Source organism: Gossypium raimondii, chromosome 6 (assembly GCF_025698545.1).
Source record: "Gossypium raimondii isolate GPD5lz chromosome 6, ASM2569854v1, whole genome shotgun sequence".
Lineage (NCBI taxonomy): Eukaryota > Viridiplantae > Streptophyta > Magnoliopsida > Malvales > Malvaceae > Gossypium > Gossypium raimondii.
The window spans coordinates 59121735-59137976 of NC_068570.1; the positions used below are offsets into that span (position 1 = coordinate 59121735).

A 16242-nucleotide genomic window follows, 5' to 3' on the forward strand; every position below is an offset into this window, starting at 1 on the left:
ATTTACATGAATAATCAACTGTTTCATTTCGCGTTCAGCTTCTTTAATGATGCGATTTACCATTTTGTTATTGTCTATCAAAATATATCGGAATTTCATGTTCAATCTTTAGAACACTAATCATGTATAAGTTTAATTTCGCCGATTCCCCGTTCTATATTACCTAATTTAGGTGCCTATTGATAGTATATATAATATATTTATCTACGTTTAAATATATCACGGATATAATTTATAAGTGTTTAAAACTTAAATATGTCTATAATTACTTACCATTATTTTATTTCGTTTCATCCCATTTGTTTACTATATACTTTTTGAAAATTATATATGTCGAAACCGCTTTTTTGAAAACAAAAATTTAGTTGTCGACTTTAAAAAACAAAACTGGAGTCGCCACCGATCCTTTATTCAGTGCTTTTTCTATTTCTTGCGTATTTTATCCGTTCATACCATCATCCCTTTTACAGATTTAAAAGGGCCTTTTATAGGCCGAAAAGAAAATAAATCGAGGGGAAAAAAACAATATTGCTTGCTGTTTTTTTCTCTTTGGACTCCTTGAGTCCGTTTTTCAGGTGTTCGTGGAGAGTTTGGCGCGCGTGGAGGCCGAAACGTGCGGCGATCGGGCGTTAGCATGGCGTCGGTCTTATTAGGCTACCGAGGCGATCTGCTAGGGTTTTCCTCTTTTGTTTTTTTTGTGTTTTGGGCTGATGTCTGTGTTGGGCTTAGGTTAGTTTTGTTATTGGGCCATTTATTTGTTGGGCCTTTGACGAGTTTAGGCCTGCTATTAAAAAACTGAAATTGCCTGCTTCGTTTTTTGTTTGGGCCCGGGCAATTTGGGCTTGTACAATATATATACATATTTTAACTTATTTATGAACATAATTTTAGTTTATATCTAGTCTTTGAAATGCCTTCGAATTCTTGATTCAATAACAAAATGAAAGAGAGGTAAGATAAGAAAAAGAAGGATTAGGGGTATAGAATACAAATATCATTGGATAGCTTTGGAAATAATTATTTCTAAAAGTTTTATCGTATGGGTCTAGTTTATCGGTACGGTCCAAAAAACCTAGTTGAATATATTTTAAATCCATTTATTTTTTATAGTATATCTTGTCTTTATCACGCATTATTTTCCTTGGTTAACAAGAATTGTAGTTTTACCAATATCTATAGGTTCTTTACTTTTCTCTCTTCTTAGAGAGAAAATAAGCAAATTAAGTGGTATACAATATGTATATGTAGTTTTGAACTCCTTCTAACAACTTATACATTTTGTTATCATTTTCGATGGACGATCAATTAATCCAACTAGCGGAAGATTATAAATGGATAAATTTATTTATTTTTACTGGAGATTAGGAATACGTATTAGTAATTCAAGTTTCGTATGATGTCAAATGTGATGAATGATGGTAATTTATGTATCATTGTTAAAGTTCCAACAACTTTATCTGTATTATGGGTGTGAAATACTCGCAAAAAAAAACGTATTCTCATTTAGTAGGACAATACTACGTGATTTTGCTTTATAAATTCATTGTCATAATCACAATAAACACATAAATTTCATATTAAAATTAAAATGATTTTTTCTTCAATACTTTTTAAAAATGATTTTTGAATCTGGGCTCCATGCAATTTGGGATTATCATTTCTTAAAATTAGATTGACTTTTCGTGATGTCAAGACATGCTCATATTGAATGGCAAACACTCTTCTCCACTATATGCTAGTTGCTATGGAAAAATCAAAATTATTTTGTTTTTTCTAATAGCCATAATTGTGTACAAGATCTTGTGGACACAGGTTTTTACTTGGGCGAGGAGTTATACAATGTCGATTTCCAATTTGCTTCAACCTAATCCTATGGTCACTACTATGCATTTGTTGCTATTGGGGAGAGGATGGATTAAACTCAACACGGATGGGGCAACGTCATCAAATAGTTCCAACGCATCTATTGGAGGATTGCTTAGAGATTCAGATGCAAATTGGTTGTGTAGTTACTCAATGAAGGTCGGTAAGGACATAATATTTAGGATTGAAGCAATATCTGTTTTAGAAGGACTACGCATAGCATGGGAGAGGGAATTCAGACAATTCGATCTAAGCAAAATAAATGCAGATCAGCTAAGCGAAAGCAATACTAGTGGAGATGACAAGATAAGTGAAACAAACGAGATAATTAGTGTGATGGAGGAGATGGGTGTGAAGGTGGTGCTAAGGAGATTGAACTTTTGGTTGTATTTGGTATTCTTCATCCTTTGACTTCTTTGGCCGCCTCATACCATTAATGGTGGATTGCTTTGTCTCAAGGAAATAATAAATAACTCTCTTTTTGGCAAAATTACCTATCTACTATCTTCAGTCATTGATCATATTACAGAAATGACAATGTGGGGTTAGTTTATTATAGGTTGACCAATGCATGAAAGTAGCATATTTAATTATACTATAAATGGTGAAATTTCAGGAGAAAATACATGATATCAAGACCAGCAGGTAGCATTAATGGTTCCAACAGGAGCAGCCTTCTTCCTATTACTTGTCAACGACAATACCGTCCTATGGCTTTATATCAGCACCGCCAACATTGGAATGTGTACGGGATCAATGACTTCCATATCTGTATCTTTAATGACGGAACTGTTGGGGACGAAAAATTTTGGCGTCAACCATAAAGTTTTGGTGGTCGACATTCCCATCGGATCCTTCCTCTTTAGTTACCTGGCAGCCATTGTTTACCACTAGGAAGGAAATGTAGAGGGGAAATGCTTTGGCATGGAATGCTACAGGGTGTTGACACCATTTTTTTGACAAAACGGGGTCGACTTATATTTTGAAAAAGAAAACGAAAAATGGGAGTCGCCACCAATCTTTTTTGATGAGGTGCGATCGGGTCACCTCGTGGAACGGTTATTTTTAATAATCGATTTAGATTTATTAAAACAATGCTTTTGGTCTGTGAAATTCAGAGAAACAGGTTCGGGAGTCGGTTACGTACGAAGAAGGATTAGCACTCTCGTAACGCCCAAAATTGGTACCTAGTTGATTATTTAGTGTCTTAGTGTCGAGAATTAGAAACTTTAGAGATTTAAAAATACAATCCTTTATTGGAATGCTAAAATATTTCAAAAAAATGGCATATTTCACGCAAATCGAGAAAGAGAATTACGTTCCGTAAGTTAGGACACAATGTCTTGAATTCTCGATACGAGAATAGATGCCAAAGATTTACTCATTTTTGAAAGATGTTTGATTATTTCGGGTTTATAAGAAAAAATCACGTCCCGTAAGTTAGAACACGATCTTTCATTAATTCTCAGGATCATTTAAAAGTTTAAGTTTGAAAGGACTCGTATGTTTAAATTTGTCGAGAAAGTTGAAACCCCGTAAGTTAGGGCACGATCTTTTCGAATCTCAAAATACGAAATTTTACTTATTTTAAAGCCACGATTTACATTGAATAAAATTAATTTAACATAAAATGATAGGAATAAATACAATATTAATATGTGTAACAAAATGATAATGAGCATGATAATACAAGCATAACTAATATGAGCAATAATCAAAAAATAAAGAAAAATAAAATACATAAAAACAAATCAAGTATATATGAAATAATAAGTAAATAAAAAGGAACTAAAGCATTTCCTAAAAATAATGACGAGCACATAAATAAATGAATAAATAAATGTCAAATAAAACGACAATAACAATACGAATAAAAGATAAAATATCTATGTATGTATATCAATATACTTAAGTTATAAGTTATAAAATATGTGAATGTATATATATAAGAACGAATATGCATATCTATGTATATATAAATTATAAAGCGTAAAAACATGATTATGTATATCTGAAAATATGCAGGTATGTATATAAATTATATGAAAATATAAAAACATATAAGTATGTGTATCAATATGTACGGATTGTAAAATATAGTATAAAAGACATGTATATATATAATAAAACTTGGGATTAAAAAGTATACGTAAATATTTAATAATAATAATATTAGTGATGTTATATAATAATAATAGTATTAAAATAATCAATTTAGTAACAAAATAATTAAAATAACATACAGAGGATTAAAATGAAACTGGACAAAATTTTAGGGCAAATTAGTAACACAGAGAAGAAAAAGGACCAAAACGATATGCGTGACAACTAACGAGGCCCAAATGAGCAATAAAACCCAAGTCGTACACGTGTCATTCCCTGGGGGTCAGCATACGAAGGACTAATATTGAAAGAGGATTAAAATTATATGGTGAAATAAGAAAAATAAGAAAAAATAAAAAGAGGACAGGATTGAAAATTGCGAGAGAAATAGAAGGACTCGCCAAGAAAATATCCCGTTAGTATGGAAACACGCGGATCCTTGGGTGTGGGTCGGGTCAGCCTCGGGCCGCGCCAAACGGCGTCGTTTTGGCACTAAAACCCCCCAAGTGAAATGACGTCGTTTTATTAATGCTATAAAAGCCAAATCTCTTCTAATTCTTTCATTTTTCCCTTCCTCAAAACAAAAAAACTAAAAAAGCTCCCAAACCCCCGTTCTCTCCCCAGAACTCGGCCAGAGGTTTAGCCATCGGCCGCCGTGTCAGCCGCCGGCCACCAGCGATGGCGCCGCCGTACACGGTGGCCGGAGAGGGGAGAAATTTCAGATCTAGTCATTTCAACCCTTCTAAGCCCGAATCCGTGTTCAAAATTCCCAAAATGTTAACAAATATGCCCCAAAGTTCAAGAAACCTTTCGGTTTCCGGTCACTGATCATCGGGGGTGACTCCCTCGTCGTTTAAAACATGTACAGGTTTGTCCTTTCTTCTTTCTTTTTCATTTCTACTTCCGTATGTAAATAATAAACACACAAAAAAAAGAAAAAAAATAGATTAAAGATGGAGTGTAAAAGGGTAAATGTAAACCTTTAGGATTTTGATTTATGCTTTCTTGTTCTCAAAATGTTCCAGAAAAAGAAAAATCCCCCCTCTTGAATTACATTTGGTTCGGCCTTTATAGCCGATTATGTTGCTTTTTTTCTACTGTTCTTTTGCCTCTGTTCTCTTCTATCGTTTTGTCTTGTTTGCAGGTTTTGGGCAAGGTCAACGAGTGTTGGAGGGATAACCCAGGCCATTTTGGTGCAAAGCCGATGGTGTCTGTCATGCTTCGGGCGTCGAGTGCGCTGCAAAGGCACGAGGGGAGGTATGGCGCACATGGAGCACTGGTGCCGTTAGGTTGTGGGCTGAATTGGGCTAGGGTTTTGTTATTGGGCCTTTTGGGTTTGAATCGGGTTGGTATTTTGGGCTCAGGTTTGGGTTTCACTTGGGCTATCTGATGTTGGGTCTGTTTGTAGTTGGGTTAGTTGGGCTGCTAGCTTTTTGTTTATTAACCTTAGTTTGGTCCGGTTTGGGTTTTGGGCCCCGGGCTAAAATTGGGCCTTACACAGGGGTACCCTTTGTTTTATTAGGACCTTCCTCGCCTTAATCCTTTATGCTCATAAGGGTAATAGAAGTTAATTATATTTTATTATTTGATATTCATACAAGAAAAGCTATCTAATACTTGAACCTCAGTATCTCTATCCAAAACCGTCTTAGTAAGTTTATTGACAACTTTATTCTTATCTCTCGAAATATGCTTGAAGCACCACTATTCAACATTTTGCAAGCTCAAGTGAATTCTTCTTACCAAGGTTGAGGGTGAGTTCTCCAAGTGATTAGCCTGCAGCGCTTTGACGACCTCCAAGCTATCTGTATGTACCAAAACATTCTTATGTCCCCTCTCCTGAATAATTGCCAATCTGTCAAGGACCCCCTAAAGTTTAACCTCCAAAACTGAATAAATCCCCAAATAACGATTGTATCCAAGGATCCATTCTCCATTTTGTCCACAAATAACTCCACCAGCAGTAGTATAGCCAGACTCCGTCTTAGTAGACCCATCAGTATAGAGATGCACCCACCCAACTCCCTGCCAAAGAACGTCCGTAGTCTAAATCCAACCGCCTAGCCTGAACTCCCATATGAGCTAAGTTATACTGCTTTGCCCAACTCACATATATCTTCATAGTTTTCACAAAACTCCATGTTATTCTTTGAAAGACAAAAAAAATTCTGTTCTTCCATATATGCCAAGCTAGTAAGCCAAAGAGAATAGACCAATGATAAATTTTATTCTTTTATATGTTGATGTAGTAAATATATAAATCTATCATAAAAAATATAAAATATATGTTTATTTTCATAAATTTTTAATATATTTTAATATTTACTATAAATAAATTTTATTATTATAAAATTTATATGAATTAATTATAAATAAGTAGATATATGAACTATATGTAATGTAATTGTTTATTAATAAAATTTTGTTTAACATAAAAAATTAATATATATTATTTAACATGGAATATAATTATTTATTTTACATATATAATTTAATTTAATGTAATACCTTTAATAATCATTTTTATTCTCACATCATCGCTATAGCTATGTTTGAATCTAAACACACACTCCATCACTGTTTTTAATATCACTGTTATCATATCTAATATTATCACTACAAGAACTAATCTTACCGTTTTTCATGCTATATATGTGTTGGTTGTAAACTGTTTGAAAATCTATTTAAATTTTATAACTTAATTTTCCCTCTAAAATAAAATAAATTTTGGTTTCCTCCCTAAATTCATTTATGCATTTTAACTTTAAATTTTTGTTTAAAGTTTAGAATAATGTTTAGCGAGAGGTAAAGTGATGTTTTAAACCTACAATTTTATTCTGGTTAAAAGCAAACTCATAGCAATGAGATCATTGGCGGATCCAGAAATAGGATTTAGGGGATAAGAGTGAAGTTAGAAATTTTTTGAGGGCGTGATGATGATCGAAGATTTGAAGAATGAAGATCGAAGAATAGATGAGAAATTGAGAGGAGAAAACCCGAAAAGAAAGAGAAATTTGAGGACGAAAAACTGTGTGTATTTTTGCTTAACTGCCTCCCCTAAATGGATTGGCTAATAAAGGTAAATAACGGTACCCAGAGACAGCCTGGCCTACCCCCGTACGCACCGTTTCACTAACATCTAAAACAAGTCGCTTAACTCTAGCATTTACCCCCTCCCCAGTACGCATCGTTTCATTAATAATAACCAAAAACACAATGTTTTAACAGAATAACAAACATTAACAGAATTATAAATGAAATCAGGAAATTAGCCGTTGAAGTCTGCTTAATCTTGTATCAGGGCGGAATTAAATTATATATTTTTATGATAATAAAAATGTAATTTCGTCATTTTAGTAGCTTATATCTTTATAATTTTTAGAGAATTAAATCAAATTTTTATCAATTGTGGGGGCCAAAGTGTAATTTTACAATTACTAATTTAAAATTTTTTATATTATAAATGGCCTAAATAAAAAATTTGCCATTATAGAGGAGACTGGGACCCTGTCAACCCCTAAATCCACCCTTAAATGGGACATTTATGCATTTTATTCTTTCATAGATGTCGTAAATATTCATTTCCACAAATGTTAATTACATTTATAATCACGTCACATTAAATGTATCATTTCACCTCATTTTTAGTATTGTTTTAAATTTAATGATGATTAAGTGTTATCTCGGTTTGTATTGTTGTTGTTATAATAATTTAAAGGACGTAAGTTCAAATGTATTTAAATACACAATATCTTCTCTTTTAGGGATTAAGAACATTGTATCTAGAGAAAAAATATATAAATAATGTATTAAAATAAAAAAAAAACAAAAATTAAGATTCGATATAAAAATAGAAGTCATTTTTTTTAAAATTATCACCTATTTTTATTTAATATTTAAAAAAATAATTTTTTTATCAAAACATTTTTCTCATATAAATGAAAACATTAAGGGCTCGCGAGGAGAGCTCGTGAGCTAGGTTCGTATGCATGTTATTGGGGGTTTGTAGGTAGAGGATGTAAAGTCAAACGCGTGGTACGATAAACATATGTTAAGTCTAGAGCAATATATGTGTTGGCGTGCATGGAGCCTACCTAGAATATTATTTTGATGAATGGTAACCGTATCTTATAAATACCCGACTCCCCTCACCATATCTTATAAATACAACGAAAACACTCAACAATTCTGAATGAAGGTGAGTTGTGTTTTTAATTACACTCATTTCGATCTCAATGCATTTTAGATTAGTCAAAGTTTTAGATTCATATTTTAGGTTGGACTTAAACACGCATAAAGTGTGTTAACAATGGCAAAACTAGGGAGGTTGACAGAGGCCCGACACACCTAAAATGAAATTTTTTTCATTTAAGTCCCTTTATAATTTATAAAATTTTAAATTAGTAATGATAAAATTACATTTTGGCTTTCCAAAAATGATAAAAATTTGATTTAATCTTTTAAAAATTATAAAGATATAAGCTATTATAATGGTGAAATTATATTTTTACCATCGTAATTATATACAATTTAATTTCAACCTCAAAAGAATTTTCTACCTTCACCCTATTATTTAAGTTAAATCTATATCTGACTTAACCCGACCAAACAACAGACATAATATTAAGCATGGATTGTTAAGCTGAAATGGGAGACTCATGCCAATCACTTTACCAGCAATGTCAGCATACTTTGTTTGAAAACTTAATCTACTTTATCAGCAGTGTTTCGGTCGGCAAGGTGAGTCGAACTCCATCACCGGCCATGAATTTTAGCAAAATATGTTGTATTCAAACCCGGTTGGTTGCTTAGTCGGCAAGTCACATAAAAAAAAAGTAAAGGTTAAAATAACCTAATGGTCCCTGCACTTTTCAAAAATTAGGAATTAGTTTCTCTATTTTTCGGATTTCAAAATTTAAATTAATGACAATGTCTTTTTTAATTACATGATTATCAAATGAGTAGTTTTTATATTTCAAAATGTCAAAACAATAAATTTAACAAAAAATTTAACTATATTAACAGAGACTAGAGGCACATTTTAACAAAATAATTTTTGTTTGCTTTTTTTCGTAATTTTATATCATATTTAAATAAAATAATTATAAATTATAAATTCAAGGATTAAACACGTATTTAATATAATATTAAAATACAAGTTCATTACCATTCGATTAATATTAATTATTGAATAAATTTTAAATGAATATATTTTTACATAAAATATTTTCTTTTATTCACATTGTGGGTATGACGGAATCTAGTGTAGATAGAAGGATTTACTTGCAATAATAATTAAATTAATTTATTATGAACTATTATTCTATTGATCCTCTTAGTTAAATGTTTTAACTCTACAAGTATGCAGGGACGAAGTTAGAATTTTTTTTAAGGGGTTGAAATTAAATTGTAATTTTTACGATAGTAAAATGCAATTTTATCTTTATAATTTTAAAGGACTAAATCAAAATTTTATCATTTTAGGGAGGTCAAAGTGTAATTTTACATTTTATGGGCGAGCCCTAGCAGCAGTATGATTAAATGAATATCATGTGTTTGTTTTGATTTTTTAGAGGTAATTGCATTAAAATTTCCTAAACTATAGACTTAATTCTAAATTGGTCCCTAAATTTCAAATCATTCTAATTACATTCCTAAACTATCGAGGTTATATCAATTATGTTCTTTTGTTATTAAGATCGTCAATTTAAATGTTAAATGACACGTTAGATCTTATGTGACATAATTTAAAATAAAATTTTAAATAAATATTGTAAAAATAGATGTTTTAAAATTTTAGTTTTGAAGTTTTCAAGCTTTTACGAAGTTTTATTATTCATTCACTTTTAGTTTTTACTTTTAAATGTCATGCGACAACATTCTATTTCTTTCAAATTTTCTTTTTAAATTTAGCTGCATAAGATTTGACATGTTATTTAACAATTAAATTAATAGTTTTAATAACGAAAGGATTTGGTTGATATAATTCGATAATTTAAGATGTAATTAAAATGTTTTGAAATTTGGGGACCAATTTAAAATAAAAATTATAATTTGAGGATGTCTAATGTAATTAACTCTTTTTAATACCGCATAAAGACGTTACCCTTGGTTTTGGTAGTAGTGGACCAAATAAATATATTATTACACGTGAATAACATGTGTTCTTTGTTTAAAGACATTACTCTTTCTAGTCTTGCTAATAGATTTTTATGTCCCTAAAATTTTCAATTAGGTATATTTTGGTACCTGAACTTGATAACTAGGTCCGTTTTAGTTCTTAAAGTTGGATTCCATTAAAAATTGATAGTGCGACACTCTAAGGTTGTGCTATGTCATCAGCTGAAAATTTTTAAAAAAAATTCAGGTGATGATATGGCATAATCTCAAAGTGCCACGTTATCGACTTGTTTACATTTGTTAAGTTTAGGGATCAAAATGGACTTTTTATTTCATTCACTATTATTAAAATTCATGTAACAAATGGTTATAAAATAAGCATAATGCAAAGTTTAGCCCTCAATGTTTATATTTTTTTGTCAATTTGACCCATTTCTTTTAGTTAAATTTAGCCATTAACTATTCAAGAAGAGTCAAATTGTTTCTTTTTTTAAATGAAAATGTTGAATAAAACATTAATTTTAACGATATTGGCATGGTAACCTGTGTGGTAGTCCATATGTACTTCATATTGACATAACACTATTTGTCTCATATGTCACATCAAAAATAATTTAAAATTATAATAAAATATTTAAAAGTCAAAATTCAAAAGCATATATATATATATATATATATATATATATTTAAAAATAGCATGAAGTATAAGTGGATTGCAATGCGAGCTGTTATGTTTAAAAAATTAATATTTTAGTCAATATAGTCATTAAAAAAATAGCAATTCGACTTTTTCTGAAAGGTTGATGGTCAAATTTGGCTCTTTTTAAAAGGTTAAGAGTCAAGTTTAGCTCGTAAAAAAAAAGGCCAATTTAACAAAAGATCTAAACGTTAAAAGCTAAATTTATCATTATACCTTATAAAAATAATTATTTAAACATGAAGCAAGTTAGATACAAATATTTTAATTTTTTAAATTTTCTTTTATACATGTAAATGACTATATAATCTTTCACATATACGAGTCGGTTGAGTATTAACTCGATTGGCATGAGCATTGTTACCCATGCAAGAGAATATGAGTTCGAGTGCGCGCTGAAGTGCATTATCCTCTTATATATTTATGGGTTGGGGAGAAACTATGGGTAGTTCTAAACATTGTGTCACAAAGAGCATATATGAAAAATCATTCACATATATAAAAAAAAATTAAATATATTCATATTAAACACATACAACGATTCGATGAGTTAAAAACTACAATAAAAAAAATCTACCAATCACTATAAAGTAATGAATCACCAAAATTATAATCTACGACTGGCTTGAACTCATCGTTCCATTGTTGTTGTCCAAAGAATAATCCATCGCCATTATTAGGGTTTGAAAAGCTTAAAACTTGAGATGTTCCTTGATGATGATGATGATGATGATCACTTGTAAACGAAAATTGATTTAATTTTCCAGGAAAATTTTCAATTTCTTTCTCACCTAAAAACTCCAAGCTGTTTTCTGATTCTTCAGTACTGCATGTTCTTGAAATTGCTGAAATATTTTGCATATTCCAATTAATATTAATATTATTATCATTATTTTTATTATTGTTATTTTTCTTCTTGTTTTGCCAATCTAATGCATGTTTTCTGCATGTAACATCACGTTTAAAGATTCTGCATACTGTCCAAACTTCCTGCAAAAAATAAAAACAATTTTTTTTATTGTTAATTTAGTATTTCTATTATTCTATACTTTTTTAATTAAATCTCGAATTTACAATCACGATAAACACGATGAGAACAGAAAAAAAAAAAAAACAGGTTCAACACTTGTTTGGGTTCTTGTACTATAGTGAAATTCTTGCTTTTGGGTTATTTTACAATTTTTTTTGGTCGCTTTGTACGTCTATTTTCATTCTGTCTATCACGCTAGTTCTTGACGATTTTTGTTAAAAAAAATCTCTTTGAGGTTGTTTAAGTCAATCAAATGAGAACATGTGGACAATAATAAAAGGGCTAAAGTGAAATTTTCACTATAATACAAGGGCCAAAACACAATATTAAGCCTATTATCAAGGGGTGAATATATGTGGGATTTTTTTTTTTAAATGAAAAAGGTCAATGAAGTTAAAGTGATGGAGGAAATGAAAGTGGGGAAAGAAAAAGTGACTCAAAAAATAGTAAAAGAGTCGGAATTTCACTATAGTATAGGGATCAAAGTGAAATTTACATTATAGTATAGAGCTAACCTGTTTTGGCCCCTGTACTATAGTGAAATTCTTGCTTTGACCCTTTTATTTATTTATCACTTTTCCCCTCTCTTTTCATTCCATCAATCACGTTAGCCCCTTGACTATTTCCGTTAAAAAAACACCATGTAAAAGGACGAAATGAGAAAAAGTTAAAGGCTAACGTGATAGATGAAATGGAAAAATAATGAAAGGAGCAAACTGAGATGGACAAAACGAAAATAGAGGAAGCAAAGTGACCCCCAACCAAAAAAAAAAGAAAAAAGAAAAAGGGTAAACTACAATAGAGGTCATCCGACTATGAAAAGTTATAAAATGATCATTCAACTATTCAATTTTGACTTTTTTAGTCACCAACTAGTTAACGTAAAAATGAAAACACCCAAAAATCCAAGATAGTTGAGTGACCAAAACAGACAAAACTGAGTAGTTAAGTGACCATTTTGTAACTTTTCATAGTTGGGGGTGACTATTAATGTAGCTTACCCCAAAAACAGTAAAAGGACCAAAGTAAAAATTTCACTACAGTAAAGGGGCCAAAATAGAAATTAAACCAAAAAGAAAGCAAAGCAAAGAAAGGGAAACACTGGTCTTACAGCTTCTTCAAAGTTGTCTTTGGCGTGATTTTGATCAAGTGGGAGACGAAATTCATGCATCATCCAATCAGTTTTAGTACCTTTACCAGCACTTCCTCTATAATAAACCAATGATTTCTTCAAACCAATGATGGAGTTATTGTGGTATTCTCCGACACCATAGATTGGTTTGTCGATCCCAGTTGCTTTCCAAAACCCTGAAACTGTAACCCTGTTTGGTCTTATGCTGTTCTTGTACTTCCTCCCTCTCTTGCAAAAGAAATACCATTCTTTCTCTCCCACTGTGCTGCTGATTTTGCTAACCTCTGCAAAATTTTAATCCATTATCATTCTATATGTATGTATGTATGTATGTATATGAAATCATAGGCGAAGCAAGAAAATTGCTTTGAAAATTAGAGATGAATCATAAATTTCGGGAGACGTAATGTAATTTTACCATTATAATAACATGTAATTTCATAAAAATTTAAGGGCTAAATGACAAATCTACTGAGCTACTTCATGAATTTTGCACCCACAAAAATTGGGTGTGTGCAATGGAGAAGGATAGTTGTTGTAAATTTTTGTTTTGTTTTGTTGGCTCGATTTTTTGGAAGTTAAAGTATATTTTATCATTATACTAATTTATGATTTGATAAAGTTTAAAAGGTCTACATAGTAAATATATCATTGGAAGTGGCCAAGGCCAGCTTGCTCCCTTATCTTTGCTTAAGTTAGGGGTTGAGCCTCTCTAAAATGAAATTTTTTTCTATTTAAGTACCTTTTATAATTTATAAAATTTTAAAATTAGTATTGGTGAAATTGTATTTTGACCTCCTCGAAAATAATAAAAATTTAATTTAATCTTTTAAAAATTATAAATATATAAGCTATTAAAACGGTGTGATTATATTTTTACTATTGTAAAATATATAATTTAATTCTAGTCCCCAAAAATTTTATGATTTGGCCCTTGAATAACACATTTAGATGTGCTTAAACCTTAACCTCTAATTTATTATAAGAGTAACGATGCAAATTAAATTAGAACATGAATGTTTTGAACACTCATGCAAATGAGAGAATAGGTAGATGAAACAATCCCAAGCCCCAAATAATCGAAGTAGAACATTGTTCATATACTATATATATATATATATATATGGGTGGATTTAAGGGGGCTAGCAAGGGTCTACTTTCTTAAAATGGAAAAAATTTATTTAGACTTTTTACAATTTATAAAATTTTAAATTAATAATGATAAAATTAAACTTTGGTCCCTTAAAATGATAAAATTTTGATTTAATCCTATAAAAAAATATGTAATTTAATTCTGACCCATATATATATACTCTTTAATCCATTTTTCTTCAAGAATATGAAACAAGAGCGAATCAACTCAACCAAAAATTTTCAAAAAAAGAAAAAAAAAAGAAATGGAAAATCATACTTGGAAGATCCCAAGGATCAAATTTGTAGATATCAACATGCTTGATTAAATCAATGGTGAAGAGCTTCTTCTCCACTTTCCTCTTGAGATAAAACCCTACTAGTTCTTCATCTGTGGGATGAAATCTAAAACCAGGTAGCAATATATCTTCTTCTTCTTCTTCTGCTGCTGCTGCTGTATTACAACTTACCATTTTCTCCATCTCCACATCTTCCATTTTCTTCTCCTTTTGTTATATATATTTTCTCTTTCTTTTTCTTGGGGTGTTTGCCTTTTTATCACTTTGAGAATATAGAAGCATACCTTTATATAATGGTATGAAAATTCTTTTGTTTTTTAGCCTAAGTCATAGTCTCTGACTGAATACCAATGGGGTTTGCTTGCTTGCTTTATTCTTCAATTCTTTATTTTATGTTGAACAACTTTTTTTTGAAGAAAAATGAGGAAATTGTTTCCTTTTAAGAAGTAATGGTTTGTAATTATAAATAATAAATGCATCGTGGAGGTCTCTGTACTAAAGTTAAATTGCATTTTGCTCCCTCAAAAATGGGTAGTTTAATTTCTGTGCGTTAGATCAATTGATCATTCTGTTAAAAATTACTTCTATTTCTATTGTTAAAAATATTCCGTCAGCAATGTCCGTTTTTAATTTTAACAGAAAGGACCAGTTTGCTCTTTGATCGAATATACAGGGATTAATTTACTCAAGTTTTTAGTAAAGTGGATAAAATACAACCTATCTCTTAATATAAGAACCTCCATCGTACTTTTACCATTACAAACCCAATACATCCAAATCATTGTACATTGCCTATGGTTTACGTAAGGGTTTGCTATTGTTATGGTTTAATTCAGATAGGTAATCGAATTTTGGCTTAATTATGGTTTTAATCCTTAATTTATACTAAAATTTTAATATTTAACCTTTTAATTTTAATTTGGCATAATTTGATCTCTCTACTTTTTGTGTATATGTTACTATCATCATTAAAGTGATGATGTGGAATCTTCTTTTATTATATATTATTCAATCACACAAATTAGAATTATATAAAAATTCAATCAATTTGGACCTATTGATAGTATATAAAACAAATGTCGAATTTTTTTTTAACAATCTCGTTATAGATTCTGATCATATCTGTTCTTTTTTATCAGAATGCCTAAAACTACTCATAACCCCTCCCCAATCCATAAATAGGAAGATAATGCGTTTCAGCGCACTCGAACACACGCCCTCCTATATTGACAATAATATTCATGTCAATCAAGCTAAAACTCAATCGAGATTAAACCTTGAATTTTAAATTTTGGTGATCAATTAATTAATAGAAATCAGGTGCTTCACGTTTTCTTTGTGATTAATACATGATTTACACTCCAAATATCAAGGTTTAGTAATTAATGATTGAATTAAATATTGTGAGCATCGGTAATCAACGAAGTATTATTATAATCTTATTCGCTTTGATCCAAAAGATTTTTTATGAGTTTTACGTTAGCTCTTATATTATTAGATAAAATAATATTTAGTCCCTGAATTTGATATTTTTTTTAAATTTGGTCTTTGAATTTTGATAGTTCGGTAAACTACATCTGAGGTCACTAAATTATTAGTATGTTTACGTTTTGGTTACTCGACTTTAAAAAAGTTACAAAATAGTGATTAAACTATTCGAAAGTTTTCATTTAAATCACTAGGCTGTTAAATCATTGTTGTATAACCTTCTCTGTTCGCACCTTCTTCACCAATCGAAAGCTCTCTTCCACAATTTAGTTTTTTTCATGGAATAGCTTTGAACGTCAGGAATCTGAGAACCAAAATCCAAACGGTTTTATTTTTCGATCTTCAACACTGACTGTCAAATCGACTTAGATTTAAGGTA

At 30.6% G+C, this 16242-nt stretch overlaps 1 protein-coding gene and 1 long non-coding RNA gene across 3 annotated transcripts; one reads left to right on the top strand and one right to left on the bottom strand.

Annotated features, from left to right (window-relative positions):
• The first annotated feature begins 4511 nt into the window (after window positions 1-4511).
• On the top strand, window positions 4512-5550 carry LOC105774753 (uncharacterized). The gene is made up of 2 exons (XR_001127528.2): window positions 4512-4834; window positions 5111-5550. It is a non-coding gene; the product is annotated as an uncharacterized LOC105774753 (long non-coding RNA).
• A 5732-nt stretch (window positions 5551-11282) lies between these two features.
• Window positions 11283-14646, bottom strand: LOC105774569 (transcription factor JUNGBRUNNEN 1). 2 transcript variants are annotated; one of them, XM_012597101.2, is made up of 3 exons: window positions 14357-14646; window positions 12925-13229; window positions 11283-11773 (listed from the first exon to the last, which is right to left on the bottom strand). In XM_012597101.2, exons 1-3 carry the CDS (start codon window positions 14571-14573, stop codon window positions 11357-11359), a joined length of 939 nt encoding a protein of 312 aa, XP_012452555.1. In that variant the 5' UTR covers window positions 14574-14646; the 3' UTR covers window positions 11283-11356. The 2 variants fall into 2 exon arrangements, with proteins under 2 accessions (XP_012452555.1, XP_052488184.1); XM_052632224.1 differs by lacking the exon at window positions 11283-11773 and adding an exon at window positions 12258-12432.
• Window positions 14647-16242: the final 1596 nt, after the last annotated feature.

Bases quoted from the DNA above. Each gene is read 5' to 3' on its own strand.
- LOC105774569 (XM_012597101.2), bottom strand. From the start codon at position 14,573: ATGGAAGATGTGGAGATGGAGAAAATGGTAAGTTGTAATACAGCAGCA. The intron at 13,230-14,356 runs GTATGATTTTCC...AAAATTTTGCAG, and splicing joins TGATCCTTGGGATCTTCCAA to AGGTTAGCAAAATCAGCAGC. The intron at 11,774-12,924 runs GTAAGACCAGTG...TATTTTTTGCAG, and splicing joins AAGACAACTTTGAAGAAGCT to GAAGTTTGGACAGTATGCAG.